The sequence below is a fragment of the Peromyscus leucopus genome, chromosome 8b, assembly GCF_004664715.2.
Source record: "Peromyscus leucopus breed LL Stock chromosome 8b, UCI_PerLeu_2.1, whole genome shotgun sequence".
Lineage (NCBI taxonomy): Eukaryota > Metazoa > Chordata > Mammalia > Rodentia > Cricetidae > Peromyscus > Peromyscus leucopus.
The window spans coordinates 63550050-63569455 of NC_051086.1; the positions used below are offsets into that span (position 1 = coordinate 63550050).

The 19406-nt window shown below is 43.2% G+C and overlaps 1 protein-coding gene across 1 annotated transcript in view; it reads right to left on the bottom strand.

Annotated features, from left to right (window-relative positions):
• Crlf3 (cytokine receptor like factor 3) overlaps positions 1-19107 on the bottom strand; it is a 43394-nt gene extending 24287 nt beyond the window's left edge. Inside the window, exons 1-2 of the mRNA XM_028866946.2 lie at positions 18897-19107; positions 1079-1286 (exon numbers count right to left, since the gene is read on the bottom strand). Coding sequence (XP_028722779.1) covers positions 1079-1286; positions 18897-19025 — 337 coding nt within the window. The 5' untranslated portion in view covers positions 19026-19107. The remainder of the gene's footprint in view (positions 1-1078; positions 1287-18896) is intronic.
• Positions 19108-19406: the final 299 nt, after the last annotated feature.

The following is a 19406-nucleotide window of genomic DNA, read 5'->3' on the forward strand; positions in this document are numbered from 1 at the left end:
TGTAACAGCTATGGAGATTGCTGTAAGCCATTAATAGTTATATTTTTATATATTAAGAAGGGGGGACCTGTGGGAGCCCGTTCTGGGGTTCCTCGTGGCTTTACCCAGCAGGTCCGAATAGAGGATGATCAGGACCACGGGCCTGAGTGCAGGTGTCTGAGATGGTCTGCACTTGGCTGTGCTGGGGGAGGAGGTCTTTTGCTCCACCCCTTGGCGTCTCTATAAAAACCCTGGACCAGAGACAGTCCGGGCCCGTTGGAATAGGTTCCAGGCCCTCTCGAGGCTATCCTTTATTTTCTATCTGTTTATCTCCGCAAGATTCTCCGCAATAAATCCTTCTCTCTAATATTTCCTGCTGCTCGCACTCAAGAAAACTCTGGGAAGCTGTGGGGGTGGTGGGTAAACGCCCCACACCCTGTCTCATCCACCAACCCCCGACCCGCCCCGTCTAAAAAAAAGAACTAAAAATGAAGTTAGGTATGATGGCTTAGCCCAGCAAACCCAGTACTCACACTGCTTCGTCAGGAGGACTGCTGAGAATTAATTCATGGCAGTCTAGACAATAATGAGATTCTGTCTCAAAAATATGAAGCAAAACAGTAAAACAAAGTTGTGAAAATAAATGTGAATTTGCATGCCAAGTAGGTGACTGAAAAGATAATGCATGCGCTGGTCAGGTGGCTCAGTGCGTAGAGGCATTTGCCACTAAGCCTGCTGATGTAAGCTCCATCCCTGGGCTACATGTGGTAGAAGCTGACCCCAACTTTGTTGGCTTTCTCTGAGAATGTAATTTTTAAAATGTAATGCATAACCCCTTCAAAAAAATTGTGAATTAAATACCATAATCATAGAAGCTTCTGAAACAATCACTCTTTGTTTTATAAGTGATCCCCATCAATACTTTGATTATACTTAGACTAGGGTCTTTAATAGCATATCTATGGTCCTGTATTATAAACTGTCTCAAGGCAGAAACATCCCAGAGACCCTTCAGATGGCAAGAAGCCTGCTAGTATCTGAAGAAATCAGCCAGGCATCAGTCTGAATGTAAGGATTTCACAGGTTCCACAGTTCCCACCTTCTCGGACCAGGTCATCTGCAGTGTTAACTCCGTGCTCTATGAGCTTCTGGCAGTCATCTAACGGTTTGATGGTCTCCTGTTCAATGGTGTCCACTTCTTGCAAAAGAGTCACCAATCGCTCATCCAACAGCTTTCCAAGGGTTCCTTTTAAGTCACTGAAATGTTGTTTGAGGACATCTCTTGTCTGTGAAGCACTCTCCTTTATCTAAAAAGAACATGAAAACTTAAATTTAGAATCTTTAAGAAAAGTTAAAGAATAAGCATCATTCATAATTTCTTAATGTACCAAACAACTACCATGTTCCACTCATTGAAAAAAACATGGCATGCTGCGATTGAACCTAGGGCCTCACACCTGCTAGACAAGCACTCTACTGCTGAATTATGTATCCACAGTGCTCACTCCCCTTTCTTCTGTTAATTAAGACAGGGCCTTACTGGGTAACCCTAGGTTGGCCCCAAATTTATAATCTTCCTACCTCCCAAGTGCTAGGATTACAGGATGTATCATCAGCCTAGATCACACTTATTTAAAAAAAAAACGGGGGGGGGGGGATTGGATAAAGCAGGGTCTTCAGGCCTGGAGCTTGCTCTGATCCTGCGATCCTCTGGCCTCAGCTTAGTAGAAAATTTTAATGTAGCCAAGCATGATAGAACATGCCTGTAATACCAGCACTCAGGAGGCTGAGGCAAAGCCTCATAAATTTGAAGCCTGCTCAGATTATATAGCAAGACCCTGTCTTACAAAGAAATTTTTTGGTCACTGAACTATATACACTTAAGATACACAGTGTGTTTTGATATACATATTCACAGTCAGCTGATACTTCCGTCAAGCTAATCAATGTAGGCATCTCTTGACATAGTTAATTATACTTTGGTTTTGGGGGACAAAAAACTATGTAGTGCTGGCTGTCCTGGAACTCACTCTTTAGCCCAGGCTGATCTACTCCATGTTTCTGTAAACTGGACCTTTTCCAGACTCCACATAAATAAGATCATATAACACTTTCTTTCTGTGTCCCCCTTTGCACTTGGCCTCTTGATGATAAGCATGTGTCATTGAATTCAACTCAGTTGCTGCTGCTGCTGCTGCTGTCATTTGTACTTTTATGAATTTGCTTTATTTTACTTTTGTGTCTGTGTGTCTTCATGTGTGCAACATGTGCATGTGGGCATACACAGTTGTCTTCCTAGGTCACTGTCTATCTTATTTTGGGGAACAGGGTCTCTCACTGATCACGGAGCTCAATGACTGGCTAGACTGGCTGAATAATAATTGAAACAAGTAGTAATTATGAAATTCTTTGCCAAGGTATTCTGTGTACTCCCTGATAATTCAGATTGCCAGGGTTCCATGTGAGACTTGCTGAGCCTGCAGCTTAGAGGAAGAGCAGGAAGGTCTTATGCTTACAATTCTCACTTGGCATAGGCACATCTGTGATACTGTCCACAATTTGAGATACACTGTCCTCAGTCCACAGAGCTCAGATTAAGACTTTTCGATCCAGGTTATGAAAGAAAGGTCTTTGTATCTCACATATATTGTCCTTCCTTTTTTCTGGGCATGATTTGACACCGGACAGCCTGGGAACTGAACCCAGGACCTCTGGAACATCAGTGCTCTTAATTGCTTAACTACCTCTTTCCCTCATTTACATTCTCTCACTTAAATAAAGTTAAATTAAAGCAAACACATGAACTGGGATGTGTCCTGGTAATAGGGCACTTGCCCTGCAGTGCTAGGTCCTGGATTCAATCTCCAGCAATAAAAAAAAAACCAAGTTCCCCAAACACACACTTTGCTTTACAAACAATAGTAGTTTCACATGACTATTATATAAACTACCCTAATTCTCTTGCCAGCTTTCTCTTGACTGGAGTGTTAGAAGTATTTACACAGACACATACACAAAATCTACCAAGAATGAACACCCCACCCCCCAAAAAAAGTTTCAAGCTGGGTGATGGCACATGCTTTTAATTCCAGCAGTGGGGAGGCAAAGGCAGTCAGATCTCTGTGAGTTCCAGGACAGCCTGGTCTAAAGAGTGAGTGCCAGTATACCCAGAGCTACATAAAGAAACCCTGTCTCAAAAAAGAAAAAAAAGCCGGGCAGTGGTGGTTGCACACCTTTAATCCCAGCACTTGGGAGGCAGAGGCAGGCGGATCTCTGTGAGTTCAAGGCCAGCCTGGTCTCCAAAGCGAGTTCCAAGAAAGGCACAAAGCTACACAGAGAAACCCTGTCTCGAAAAACCAAACCAAAAAAAAAAAAAAAAAAAGAAAAAAAAAGAGGGAGGGAGAGAAAGAAAAAAACACAAACAAAAAAAACCCCACAAAGAATGTCTAATTTATTTTTTTTCCTTTTTGGTTTTTTTCAAGACAGGGTTTCTCTGTGAAGCCCTAGCTGTCCTAGAACTCACTCTGTAGACCAGGCTGGCCTCAAACTCACAGAGATGGGCCTACCTCTGCCTCCCAAGTGCTGGGATCAAAAGCATGTGTTACAATGTCTAGATGCCTTACTATTTTTTTTTTAAGATTTATTTATTTATTATGTACACAGAAGAGGGTGCCAGATCTCATTACAGATGGTTGTGAGCCACCATGTGGGTGCTGGGAATTGAACTCAAGACCTCTGGAAGAGCTGTCCATTCTCTTAACCTCTGAGCCATCTCTCCAGCCCCGCCTTACTATTTTTATATTGTTAGTAATGTACAGTGTCAGGCTCTAGATGCTGCATTTTAATTTCTTTTTGTTGTTATTTTAATCAAGATCGCAGGGCTCAAAACTCTTAGAGAACTTGATCCCCTTCCACCTCTCCAATACCATGCCCAGCTCCATGCATGCTAGGTAAGTACTCTCTCAACTAAGCTAAACCCAAGCCCTACAGCTTATATTTTTGAAGACCACAGTTGATTTATAAATGCAATACAGGTAAAATAAAGTCATCAAGTCAGAGCACTGTGCTACATTTCAGACCTCCCTCTAAGAGGAAACTCGGCACTTGAGCCCTGGACCAGCAAGGCCCTGCCTGGGTCTTTAACAGATACAGCATATGCAGGAAGTGCACTGGTTAGGTAAAGGCAATTTCCTCTTTAGAAAGAATTCAAAAGCTCCCTCAGACATTGCAAGCCCGTGTTATGTTTGTTTTTGTTTCAGAGCCGTAGGGGGGAAAAAAGGAAGTATGTAACTATTAGCAGTGAGGACTGGGGAAGGGAGAAATCATCTAAACCCACCTCCGGTGTACTCATCATAAGTTTGCTCTTTTGTTCACAGAATACCAACCACTGCCATTTCAAACCTGCTTTTGCCTTAGATCATTTTCTTCTTCAAAAAGAGTCCACAAGTTAAAGCTCAGTCAGCACTAATCCAACCAGAGAAGTAATCAAGTACATTTACTTGGCTTTATGAAGATTTTTAAAATAGAGGCTTTGCTGCTAAGAGGATCTCCTTGTGTTTGAGGTGGTTCCAGTGGTCCAACATGTTCACTCTTATCTAACTCAAGGGCCACGGCACTGTTTACACCATGGAAAGGTAGCGCTAAATAAAACTCAACTTAGCAAGGCTTCCCTCCTCACACCTGATGCCGGAGCCATGCTCTCTCTACTGAGGTGGTTTGTACTTACAGAGTAGATTTTAAGAAGTTTCAAGCATGATGGCACACTTCTGTAATCTAAATACCCAGGAGGCAGAGGCAAGAGCCAGAGGTCTATGGATTGAGTTCCACACCAGCCAGTGCTATACTGTGAAGCATGCATTATGTGGTGCTATGGGTCAACCTAGGGTTTCATGAAGTTAGGCAAACACTCCACCAACTAAATTATACCCCCAGCTCCTATAACACACATTCCTTGTGCTTTCATAAATCATACTGTAGTTAACAACCATCAGCCTCAAATGCTACCTAGCCATCTAGGATGGTGGTTCCCAACCTGCTGGTCAAGAGGCCTATGGGTCAAATGACCCTTTTACAGGGGTTGACTAAGACCATCAGAAAACACAGATATTTATATTACAATTTATAACAGTAGCAAAATTACAGGTATAAAGTAGCAACAAAAATAATTTTGTGGTTGGGGGTCACCATAACATGAGGAACTATATAAAAGGGAACCAGCATTAGGAAGGTTAAGAACCATTGACCTAGGACAATATCTCTGTTTGCAACATCAAAGAAGAACATAAATGGCCAGCTACCACGCCTTTAATCTTAGCATTCATGGGGCAGAGGCAGGAGAATCTCTGTGAACTCAAGGCCAGCTTAGTCTACACGGCAAGTTCTAGATCAGTCAAGAGAGGAAAAAAACATAAATGGCAGGCAAGTCAAGGTCTTCAGGAAGAAACCAAAATGTATACAGTTCATATTCACTGGTCCATTCTGAACTCCTCCAGAAACCTCTCCAGGGTGAGAGATCATTAAAACTTTTTTTTTTTTTTTTTTTGGAGACATGCCCTCTCTACAAAGCCTGGCTGTCCTGGAACTCACAGAGATCTGACTGCCTCTGCCTCCCCAGTGCTGGGATTAACGGGGTGCTGTCACCACCACCCCTGCAAGATCATTAAAACTGACAAAGTATTCACTAAAGCTGGATTTAAACTTACAGTAACTTTTAAAAGTTAACAAGATGGTCGGGCGGTGGTGGCACACGCCCTTAATCCCAGCACCCAGGAGGCAGAGGCAGGCGGATCTCTGTGAGTTGGAGGCCAGCCTGGGCTACATAGATCCAGGAAAGGCTCCAAAGCTACACAGGGAAACCCTGTCTTGGAAAAAAAAAAAAAGTTAATAAGATGATGAGCTCACAAAATACTACTCACTGACACAAAACAATACAACTGACATACTTTCTTGCAGAGTTTAGCTATAAAAAGGTTTTAAAAAAATGAGGCTGGAGAGATCACTCAGTGGTTAAAAGCACTGGCTGCTCTTCTAGAGGACCCTGGTTCAATTCCCAAGCACCTACATGGCAGCTCACAACTGTCTTGTAATTCCAGTTCCAGAGGATTCAACACTCTCACACAGACATGCCTGCAGGCAAAACACCAATGCACATAAAATAAATATAAGTCACTTAAACAGGTCATAAAATGTATGTAAAACTTTAATTAAGACATCCCTAGCCGGTGGTGGTGGTGGTGGTGGTGGTGGTGGTGGTGGTGGTGGTGGTGGTGGTGGTGGTGGTGGTGCAACACACCTTTAATCCCAGCACTCAGGAGGCAAGAGGCAGGAGAAACCCTGTCTTAAAAGACATCCCTAGCCAGACTGGATTATACACGTTTATAATCCAGCACTTAGGAAGTAGCTATAGGAAGATAGAGTTCAAGGTCATCCACAGCTACATATTAAATTCAAGGTCATCCTGGGCTATAAGAGACTTAGTTTCAAAAGATTAGAAAAGCTGCAACATATATTTGCTGTCAGCATAATACCATTAATTCAGCAAGGTAACTGGAATCTAAACTATCATCTTTAAAACACCCATTTTTATGACTTTATAGAAGAATTTTTATCCTCCAGCTTTAATCTAAGAATTTATTTCCTCAATTGCTTTGTCAAATTAAAATCGAGACTACCTTTAAAAACCATTAGGTAACTGAGGACCATATGTGGGTCCATGGTGCTGCTGCATCCACAGTCTGTGGCCCATGTTGCCACCAAGTGCCTCAAGGTCTGGTCACCCCCCCCCCCCAGTCCATGTTGGTGGCCAAGGGACATGCTATAGCCAGGGTCATGCAGATCTGAGTGGGCTGTGCTGCTACCTGATGCCATGGTGATGTCCGGACCCAAGCTGCAGCTGAGGGCCATGTCTGGGCCCTACTGCAACCAGGGTCTGTGTTGATGCCTGAGATTCTGTTACCACTGAAGGCCACGTGGATGCCTGAGATGTGGGGCCATGTCAGTGTCTGAGGGCCATGCTGCTGCTGGGGCTGTGCCAATCTGAGTGGTCTGTGCTGCCACCTGGGGCCATGGTGACACCCAGACCGGACTGCTGCCAAGGATCATGTCTGGGGCCATGGTCCCACTGCAGTCGGAGTCTACGCTGCCAACAAAGGTTGCATGGGGTCAGGACCCCAACCTAAGGCCTTGGTGTCTGGGGGCCCTGGGAACCATGAGTGATGGAATCAGAGGGCCAAGCTGAGCCTGCCCTGTCCCTTAATGGACCATGCAGCAGGAGAGCTGGCCCCAACCCTCATGGGAGAGCTACCCTTTCACCCAAGCATTCAGGAGAGATAACCCCACCCCTCGCCTGGGGGATAGGGGGCGGGTGCCCTGGTGGCCTAGACTAACCAGCTCAACTATCTATCACCTACAGCTGGGCCTGCGGTTGGCCAAGCATACATCTACCCCATCTAGGACCTGCTGGAGCTTGTGAAGGGACTGGTCCTGTGGAACGATAATCACAGGATCTCCATCACTTGGGGAGGCCTCCAGATATCAGAGAGGAGTTTTGGTGAGGATCCAGTGATGATGGTGTACCAGAAACCAGAGGCCTTGTACCAGACAATGTGACTCACTGCAATGAACATTCACAAGTAAAGCTGATTGGACAAAAGGGTACACTGTGTGACACACGGGCTCCCAATACCACCAGGACAAATGAAGAGGTGTTGGAGAAGTGGGAAAGATGGAGGGTGGAAAGAGGCATTTTGTTGTTTTATTTTGGTTCCTTTGGTTTTTTTTTTTGTTTTTGTTTGCTTGTTGTTTTTAATTTTCATGGGGGGGGACTAAAAGGGGGAGGAGAGGATATGGAGGAACTGGGAGGTGAGTGGAATTGGGGTACACGATGTGAAATTCCCAAAGATTCAATAAAGAAATTATGTTAGATATAAACAACAACAAAAAACATTAGCTAACGAGAACACACAGGGGCTGCTGGCAGATAATTCCATCAATAAAGTATTTTATGCCACAAGTGTGAGGACATGAGTTTGGATCCCAACACCAATGGAAAAGGTAGGCACAGAGGTGTCCATCTGTAACTCCTGCACTGGGTAGGGATGGAGGAGGTGAGAATTACAGGGGCTTGCTGGCCAGCCAGTCGGTCCATCAGAATTAGTGATCTCCAGGTTCAGTGAGAGACTCCTGTCTCAAAGAGGGCAGAAAGCAGGCAGGCAGGCAGGCACTGACATCAAGCTCTGGCCTCCATGGCATCTGTTTACATATGCTCATGCACTCACACACACACACACACACACACACACACACACACAACGATGACACACAGCAAGGCATAGGAAAGTGCTCTACCACTGAGCTACATACATCTTCAGCTTTGTTTTTGTTTTAAGACTGGGTCTTAGATGTAGCCCTGGCTAGGCTAGTCTGGAAATCGATATACAGACCAACTGGCCTTAAATGTAGCGTTCCTGTAGGAACGACCCACCACGCCTAGCTTCGTTGTTCACTGTTGTTGTTGGGGGAAAGGAACATGCAAGCTTAAAAAAAAACTTTTTTGAAGCCCAGCAGTAGTGGCACATGCCTTTAATCTCAGTACCCAGGAGACAGAGGCAGGTGGATCTTTATGAGTTAGAGGCCAGTCTGAACTACGGATTGAGTCGAGTTCCAGGACAGACAGAACTACACAGAGAAATCCTATCTTGAAATAAATAAGTAAGTAAATAAGTAAATACTTTTTTTCAAGGCAGGGTCTCTCTCTACATAGCCCTAGTTATCCTGAAACCCTCTATGTAGAGCTGGCCTCCAACTCACAGAGATCCACCTGCCTCTGTCTTCTGAATGCTGGAATGAAGGCATATGCCACCATGCCTGTCTTTTTTGAAAAGTTGCAAAAAGAAAAAGTACATGACATGATAGTTTGCTATCATAGCACTTCCAGGAAACTGAGGCTATGCTACTTCTACCTCACTCTGAAGTCTGACAACTGTTTTGGTACTTTTGGAGGTACTGATGCACCATGAAAGTGGCGTGGTTACCATGGTAGAGAAGATAAATGGATGAGAAGGGGGAAAGACAGAAGAGGGTGATGTGGGCAAGAAGGGATGGAAGGGGAAAAAGAAAGATTGAGCATTTGGGCCTCTAATGGAGTCCTACTAATTAATACTAAGGCTCTGAAATGAGACCAAAAGAAAACCAAAGGAACCAAAACACTCTTACCTTGGAAACTTGCTGTAACCTGACAGCAGTATCAAGATCTTTGCTGAGTAAAACCAGAAGTGCCTAACTCAATCCCACTTAAATCCCAGAACTGTTTTTTGGATTTGTTTTTCTTTTGGGGGGCAGTGGTGGGGTGGTGGTGATAGTGGAAAGAAAGTGTCTTACTATGTAGCCTTGGCCTGGAACTCATTATGTAGCCCAGGCTAGCCTCATACTCCTAGAAATCCTCCTTCCTCAGCCTTAGTGCTAGGATTATGAATATGCCACACTAGAGGACTAAAATCTTTGCTTCTAAGCTGTTGAAATTTTGCAGGTTATTGTGCAGCAGGAGATAACCAAACCATATGATGAGACAGATGTTTAACTCTTGATTAACTGCATTAATGAAGAGAATGTATATAATCAAGATTACAATCTAAGAAGGAGCTCTGCAAAACTACACCCACACTTATAAAGGCTTTCATTCACATGTTTACTGAGGTCTACTATGTGCCAGAAATTAGAGTTGTAGAAATGAATAAGGCATGATCTTGACCTCAAACAAACTCATTCTCCTGGGCACAGTGGCACATGCCCACAATCCCGGCATCCCAGAGCCTGAGGCAGGAATACCACACATTTCAAGCCAGCCTACCTCACAAACAAAAATGAATCTTCATTTTGGGAAAGAATATAGAAAGTTTCCCACACCAATAACTGTAATAAAATATATTAAGTTCTTATATAAATAGGACAGCCAAGACACTGCCACCAAGATTCAAAAAGGGCATTTTGTTGAGGAAGACCACAGCAGACATTTAAAAAACTAAACTGGAGCCGGGCGGTGGTGGCGCACGCCTTTAATCCCAGCACTCGGGAGGCAGAGCCAGGCGGATCTTTGTGAGTTCGAGGCCAGCCTGGGCTACCAAGTGAGTCCCAGGAAAGGCGCAAAGCTACACAGAGAAACCCTGTCTCGAAAAAACCAAAAAAAAAAAAACAAAAAACTAAACAAAGAAGCAAAAGTTGTCATTTAAATAACAATATTTAGTAGTTTTTATTATTGTGGCTAATAGTAATTAACTGAGAACATCCCATGTCCTGGGCATTTTGCTAAACATTTTAGATATCCCTTTAAAATTTGTATTTATTATTATTCTGTCTGTGTGTGATGGGAATAGGCACATGCGCCACTGTGTACATGCAAAGGTCGGAGGGTAACTTTGTGGACTTGCTTCTCTCCTTCTGCCTTTATGCATGTTCCAGTGATCAAATCCATGTCCTCAGGCATGTGCAGCAAGCATTTTACTTGCTGGGCCATTTCACTGGCCACTGTACTTCTTTACTTTTTTTTCTTTTTTTGGTTTTTTTAAGACAGGGCCTCTCTACATAGCCCTGGTTGTCCTGGAACTCTCTCTATAGACCAGGCTGGCCTCAAACTCAGAGATCACCTGCCTCTGCCTCCTAAGGGCTGGGATTAAAGATTATGCCACCACACCCAGCTGTACTTCTTATTTTAATTCCCATTTTGTTCAGTTAAAGTAAGCATAATTTTTTATCTGCATTTACATATAAGGAAACAGACAATCAGGAAAGTCAGATTTCAGTAGATCTCAAAAAAAAAAAAAGGGTAAGTATAACAATTAGACAGCCCTCAATAATAAAAGATTATCCCTACACTTGATAAACTTTCTAGAAAGCAAATTAGCTTATCTTACCAGTTTGAAAATAAGTGCAGTTTTTCTCTATCAAAATTATATGTATGATGCGGGCTGCAGAGATGGGTCAGTGGTTAAGAACACATGCTGCTCTTGAAGAAGACCTGGGCTCAGTTTCCAGCCCCCACATGGTGGATGGATAAAAGCTGTCGGTAACTCCAGTTCTAGAGGATTAGAGATCTTTTTCTGGCCTCTCCAGGCACTTGCATGCACACGATGCACAGATATGCAGGCAAACACCTACATACATAAAATTAAAAAAAAAAAAAAAAAAGAACCATAATAAGGACTGGAGGGGTTGCTTAGCAACTACAAGTACTTGCTGCTCTTCTGAAGTGCCTGGGTTGAGTTCCTAGCACCCATAATTATTTGTAACTCCAGTTCAATAACTTCAACACTGTCTTCTGGCGTTGGTAGATACTGAGTGAATGTGGTGCAGACATTCATCTTGGCACACACACTTTCCTCATAAATAAATAAATAATTTTAGAAATGTATGTATATATAGGCTGGGCAGTAGTGGCAAATGCCTTTAATTTAGTACTTGGGAGAAAGAGGCCGACAGATCTCTGAGTTCCAGGCCAGCCTGGTTTACAGAGTGAGTTACAGGGCAGCCAGGGCTACAGAGAAACTCTGTCTCAAAAAACAACAAGAAGAAAAAGTATGTATATATTATAATCCATATTAAAAACAAGCTATAAGCAGTTTGCAGAGTGTCATATTTAAAGGTTGTGGGCTGGAGAGATAGCAAAGTGAGTAAGAACACTTGCTGCTTTTGCAGAGGACCAACATTCAATTCCCAGAGCACACATGAGGCAGGTCACAATCACCTGTGGATCCAATGCCCTGTTACAGCCTCCATGGGTACCTCCTGGCTGGCCTTAAATTCTCTATGTAGACCTGGATAACCTTGAACTCACTGAGATCCCCTCAACTCTGCTTTCCAAGTCCCCGGATTAAAGGCATGTGCCACCATAACTGTCTTAAAATAAAATAATAAAATAAAGATCATTTTTGAATTGGTAATGCATATCAGCTGGTAGGACATTTGCATAGCATATAGAAAGTCTGGAAGTCCAAGCTCCATCCTCAGTGCTGCATAAAACCAGGCTTGCACATCTGTAATCCCAGCACTGGAAGGCAGACATAGGAGGATGAGAAGTTCAAAGTCATCTTCAGCTACACAGTTAGTATGATGCTACACTGGTTTACATGAGACCCTACCACAAAAAAACAAGTGTCAGGGGCCAGGCATGGTGGCTCACGCCTTTAATCCCAGCACTCAGGAGGCAGAAGCAGAGGGAGACTGATCTCTTGTGAATCTGAAGCCAACCTGGTCTACTTAAAGAGGTCTAGGCGAGCCAGTGATACACAGTAAGACCCTTTCTTCAAAAAACAAAAAACCAAAATTATTTGTGAAAACATAACTGAAAATTAATAATTGTGAGTACAAATGCATCTTTTGTACACCAAGTTGTATGTGGCTCACCCCCCCTCCATTCCAACTACTTAGTTTTGCCTGCAGAATTCTGCTTATATTTTGACATACTTGTCAATACATTTCATCCTACTATCAACAAAAACTCCCTAAGTATTTATTTAATAGTTATCTATTTACCTCTGCATGTAAAAGTATATGGAAAGCAATATATTGTGGTACTGGAGCTCAAACCCAGAACTTTGTACTCTACCACGAAGCTACATCCCAAACCTAGATTTTTTTTTTTTTTCCTCTGTATAACAGCTCTGGCTGTCTCAGAACTCAGAGATCCACCTGCCTCTTGAGTACTGGAATTAGAGGTGTGTGCTAACATATCCAGTAACCTTTTTGTTGATGTTTTTTGAGAAAATATTCTAAATAAATGCTTACACTGCTAGCCAAAAGAAAAACATTAGATACAGTTACATACAGAGCAGTTTCTTACCTCTGTAGAATATACATTGATAGATATATCAAAATGTTAACTAGGCTGTCTACAACTGTAATTATGACTTATTTTCAAATAACTATCTGTTCTTAGCTTTCCCTGGATCTAGATTTAATGTTTTCTTAGGATACTATAACAGTATTACTGCTGCACCAAATTACATCTAAACAGACTCCTATACTGTTTTCAAAATGGTAACAGAAGGGGAAGTGAGAGATAAAAGCAGCAATAATAGCTTTCTTTCCTTCACTGAGCTACTAAGACTTCCTGTCTTGGTTTTCTGAAATAACCTATGTTTTTCTTCATGAGTCTTTAGTTTGCTGTGTGTTTTCAACTCCTGTGGAAATAAAGATCTATACAGCACCTGGTCTTACAAAGAAAAAATACAACAAGGATACTAGTTAAATGGTCAAAAAGTAGTCTAAAATCAACTCTAAAACAACACAACTGAGCTAAGCCCAATCCTGCGTCAGACACAGTTACTACCAGGCTCTTCTGAGCCCGGAACACAACTCAGCAGAGACACGGCCTCAAAACAAAAGCAGGCAGGGTGCCTGTGGCACTGTCTGTCTGTCTGTCTGTCATCATCGTCCCAGCACTCTCGACATGGAGGTAACAAGATCTGAGGCCAGCCTGGGCTACACACCGGATTCTAGGCCCATCAGAGATACATGTGACCATACTTCAATGACCAACCAACCAAAGGAAAAAAAAAACAAAACACAAAAGCAAGTTATAAATAAAAACACAGTAAATATAAACTTATTCACTGACTGGCCACATTATAGATATTAAAAATGCTAGCCAGAGTGGTGGCATGGACCAATAATACAAACTATTCAGGAGGCAGCTGCAGGAGAATGGAGAGCAGGAGTTCAAAGCCTCCCTGAGGGCTATACTGTTACAAAAAGACATGCTAGTTAAGCATTGGCATAAGATCATCAGTTATTCATCTGGATGTTGATGTAAGCCCTTAGTCCCAGAAGGGGTTGCAGAGGCAGGAGGATCTCTGTGAGTTCAAGGCCAGCCTGGTCTACATTGTGAATTCCAGGACAGTCAGAGCAATACAGAGAGACTCTGTCTCAAAAAGACAGAAATTAAAATAAGATCATCAGGTATTCCCTTGCATTTTTTTCATAATTATCTAATATACAAATGTGTGATATTTCAAACACTATTTTGAGACAGGGTCTCACTAAGTCCCTCAGGCTAGGGTAGAACTTTCTATCCTCCTCCTCTTCTAGCCTAAGTCCTAGGATTTCCAAAATGCACCACCATGCCATAAACAACATTTTAATCTTGGAGAAAAAACACAGCAACTTAGGAAAATCCACTTAGTTTAAACACATTGTAAATCAATGAAGGTCTACTAAAATGATAACGTACTCTGAGTACATGTGTCTCAGTCTTTAATATGTACTCTTTAAAATTTATATATATATATATATATATATATAGATAGATAGATAGATAGATAGATAGATAGTAGGTATGTGTATGTGAGCGCAGGTATTACAGAATGAGTGTAGGCACTGTGGAGGCCAAGGGCATTGCATCCCCTGGAGCTAGAGTGGTTTAAGCCACTTGACATGGATGCTGGGAACAGAACCTAGGTCCTCTGCAAGAGGATACACTCTAAATCACTAAGCTATCTCTCCAAACATTTAATGTGTTCTCTTACCCCACCTAGGGATTCAATGGACCTGGTCTGAAGCCCAAGGTTCTGTATTCTTTTCAAGATGAAGTCGCTATTGCAAGCCATGGACCACAGTTAAAATAGCAAGCACTCAGGGGTCACTACTAGCCAGAGCTGGGTAGAGTCTTCACTAAACGGTACCTCAATTAGGATCTCAGCATATACTACTCTGAAGGAGCAAAAACTTGTTAATGCCCGGAGGCTGAAGAAATCACCCTACTAAAGACACAGGAAAGGCAAGATACGTCATTTTAGAGGGTGTGCTGTAACCACACACAGAACTAAAACACTGGCACTTCTCACTGTAGACACTTTCTGGTATCTCACACTGACCCTCCCTCCCCATCAGTGAGTTTCTGAGTCTGCAAAACTCAAGTGTTAGGCCTAAGACTGTAGCATTGTCCTCAAGGTACTATGCTGTCAGGCTTGGGTGGATGGCTGGCATCCTTGATCTTTGATCTCTACTTACACGCAGAAATGATACTGTTCTAGAAATAGCACAAGTGATGAGAAATACAGTGGGAGTCAAGTCCTAAAATGAACACATGACGACGCAGGTTCCTCTTGCTAATTTTGTTTTTAGGGCTGATAACCTACTTATCAGGCACCAGAGACGGGAATAAATTCATGAAGGATTATTTCTCTGACCTCAGTATACAGGACTTAGAAGTTATCTCTGATACACAACAAATATTTACTGAGTGAATGAACAAGTGAGCACTTACAGAGAGTGGGGTTTCACTTCTTTGGTATTCACTCCTTAGTACCAAGGATTCCAGGGAAGTGTAGAAAACTATTCTTAATGATTTCCACATCAGAATAGGCTGCTGTGACATTATCCACTTTTCTGACAACCAAATATATCTCTAGTCTTTAACTTACTTAAGCAGTAAGATAAGCTGGGTGGCAGGTTGGTCTGTATTGGTGGTACTTCAGAGGTGGAGGCAGGAGTTAAGATAATATTCAGCTAAAAAGCATGTTCAAAGTCAGCTTAGAAACATGAGAATTTGTCTCAAAAGAGCAAACAAACAAAAACCAAAACAGTAAGTTAGAGACAACCCTAGCATTCCTACACAGAACTTCCTTTTCTCTAAAAACAGAGGGTAGGGCCTAAACTTAACCACAGAGGAGAAACTGCTACATGTTTTTGACAGAATAATTTAAAGATTTTTATCCTTCTTCCCTCAGACTTTCATATATGCCATTTCTTAACAATCGACAAAAATTATGAGAAAATTTTAAACAGTAAGAAACCAAAGAAAAGATAAAATGTATGCCAAGAATTTATGAAACAGTTAAAACAAATCTCAAATGAAAAAGGTTCCATGTGATCTAGTAACTGGTAGGTATGTTCTAAAACAAAAATTGAAAACATGTCCACACAAAAAACTGTGTGTGTGTGTGTGTGTGTGTGTGTGTATATATAAAAATAATTCATAATTGTCAAAAAGTAGAATAAACCCCTTTGTCTACCGACTGGTGAATGAATAAATAACACAAGATGTATTCATATCACAAATATTATTCAGCCATAAAAGGGCTTAAGTACTAAAAAATGCTACCATACAGATGAACCCTAAAAATATACTTTTTTTTTTCTTTTTTTTTTTTTTTGGCTTTTCTGAGACATGAGTTTCTCTGTATAACTGTTCTGGACATCACTCTGTAGACCAGGCTCTGGGATCTGCCTGCCTCTGCCTCCCACATGCACATGCTGGGATTTAAGATATGCTACACAGAGAAACCTTGTCTTCAAAGAGAAAAAAAGAAGAAAAGAAAAAACAACAACAAAAAGTCAAAAGCAAGTAAAAAATATACCCAGTCCAGGATCCCTTCTTCTCTGCTATTCTCATCCTTCCTAAAACAAACATTTTTTTCTCAAAATCATATTTGATATAATTAATCTGAAAATGACTGGAACGCTATAAATATTCTAACCACCAAACAAAGGCACCTGTTTATCTTGATAATATTTTTGTAACATAGAACTTTCTTAAAGCTTGACTTGACAGAAGCCGCCTTCTACAAACCCGAGGGCCAAGCACAATGAGTTAGAAGCAGCTGTGGTAACTCACAACTGGAACAAACGCGCTCCAGTTGATAAAGGAGACTGACACTAGGACTAGTCAGAATGTGATGTCACCAGGAATCCAAAATGTGATGGATGTGCTCTTACTGTTTCATGTGTCAAGCATGAGACCACGCCTTTCAAAAACAAAAAACGAAAACCATACTAAACCACACTAATTATAGGAATATGTTCTGTATTTAAATTACTGGATTCGAAACTTAACTGCTCAAGAGGTAGAGCAGTTTTCCAGCATGCCTAAAGCCCTGGGTTCCATGCCCAACACAATGGAAAATAAATAATAAATAAATGTAAAATGAGAGAACATAGGTTTAGATTTTTTTCAGTACTGTGGATCTAGTAGACAAGTGTTCTATCACTGAGCCGCATCCACACACCTAGGTTTAGAAACTGAAATGTTTAACTATCTAGGGTGCAGATCACACTAAAAAACACTACACACACACACACACACACACACACACACACACACACACACACACACACACACACGAAATTAATAAGTACAACGCCCGGGTGCTAACTTCATTCTTCTAGTGCCAACCCTAATGCTCATAATTGCTGGGGCAGTTCAACAACAGCCATGCTCATGTATGAGATATTTGGACTGGCTCAAACGTTAGTCATTTATTAAGGGGTACTTGAGCCAAGAGTGGTGGAACATGCCTGTTACCTCAGTACTCCAGAGTCTAAGGCAGGAGGATTTCCAGTTTGCTGTCAGCCTGGGCTACATAATGAGTCCCAGGACAGCCTTGGCTACTTAGTAAGAGCTATATTTAAAACTACAACAATAAAAAGACAGCAAACAGGGTGGTGGCAGCCCCTGCCTTCAATCCTAGCACTTAGGAGGCAGAGGCAGGTGGATTTCCGAATTTGAGGCCAGCTTGGTCTACAGGACATGTTACAGGGCAGCCAGAGCTACACAGAGAAACCTTGTCTCAAAAAAACCAAAAATTAATTAATTAATTAAAGTTAGAGGGGGCAGAGTGGGAGGTGGATATGATAAAAATACTCTGTACGCATGAGCTTCTCAGACTAAGCAATATTACACAAAAAGAGGTAATTTAAACTTTTATTTTTTAATAAAGCCCTAGATTTTGAAAATTTCATTTCAAAATAGTAGAATAATGCAGATGCTGTCAAAAGAAAATCCAAATGTGTGCACTGGAAGACCTTGAAAGTGTTCACCAAATCAGGTTTAATCATATGTCATATCCAGATCCTGATCCCAGTTTTTGACTAAAATAATGATGCCTGGCCTACACCAGCTCTACAGAGATTCAAAATATATAAACCCCAAAGCGTATGGCGAATTCTTAGATGACGACATTCAAAGACACTGTTAGCACACTATTTCACCATTTTCAGGTTCTACACAGCAGCACGGGAGTTACCAGTGTGGTGATACGCATTTGTAGCAAGTCAGGCCTAGAGAAATTCTAATGGAATTCCATTTACTCAAAAAGCATTAACTAAGCACTTAACAGTAACCTGAGGATTATCTGCCTTATCTAGCATTGGCAGAGGGTTATATCTTTTTCTGTATACGTTTGAGAGTGGAGAGGAGCCATGTGGCTTTCTTGTATCTTTGCTGGCCCTTTCCTTGTTGGAGAGATAACTGCACCACTTGAAAGTATATTTAGCTTCTCCTTTTAGAAGTCCTTTCTTTAAATCTGTTTTTCCACTTCCCTTCACTTTTGTATGCCCTCCCTGAAACGTCTTGTTTTCCTCCTCCTGCCCTCCAACACCCTTCACCTAAAGTCCTAGCCCATCTAGAGATTACTCTCAATAATTTTTCAAGGCATCTGCGATCATGTGAGATGTTCAAGTATTAACCCCATTCATTCGGCATTCAAGTTGCTGCTGCTCAACCTCCCGGTTTCTCCTTACCTCTTCCCTCTCCGGGTCTCCTCCTTTACTAAGTCACTGCCCTGGGGCTTTCTAAACTGAGTATCTATCTAGCACAGGTTTCCCCTCACTATACCCTCTTCTTCCCGGCTCTCTTCGGTCACAACTCTGGGATCCTTCGGATTCTGCTCCGGTGGCTCAACCTCCGACGCCACCCTATTCCCACCAAGTGCCCCGCACGGCGGCTTAGCAGCGCTCCCCGCACCCTTCCTCGGTCCCCCAAACTTGTCTTCCCCTCAAGACCTCTGCAGCATCCACCCACCTCACCATGACCCGTCTCCAACAGGTCGGCGTCCCGCCTGCCCGGAGCTCAGAGCCTCGGGGTGCCCCCGGCCGCGCGCGCCCACCCTCCGGCCCGCGCCCTCCAAGGCCCGCAGCGGCCCTCCGACCTGCCTCTGCGCCTCCCGCAGCCCCTGTAGCCGCTGGCCCAGCTCCCGCCGGTAGCTCTGCGCCGCCTCCACGTTCTCGCGGGCTTCTTGCAGCAGCACCTCCGGCTCCGGCTCCATCGCGCCCTTCATCCGGCCGCGCGGCCCGCCGGGTTCCCGACTGTGCCGGGCTCCGGCGAGCGAGCGGCCCCGCGCGGCCTCGAGCAACGGAAGCGCCGCCCCGCCCCGCCCTGCCCTGCCCTGCCCTGCCCGTCACGCCCCGCCCCCGCCGCTTGATTGACAGGCGGCGGGGAGGGACGCTGGCTCTAATGGCGTCCTGGTCCCAGCGAGTCGGACCTGTGGCGCCGCTTGCCTAGCGACTCCGGTCTCTGTGCTGCGCCCGCCCGGAGGCTTCCTCAGGAAACAAGTGGAGGCATTAGTAGAAACACGTGAACGCGTCGCTAAGTGCTTCCCTCTTCTAATCTCACGGCGCGACGTTATCTGTCCTGCACAGAGGAGGAAGTGGAGGGACGC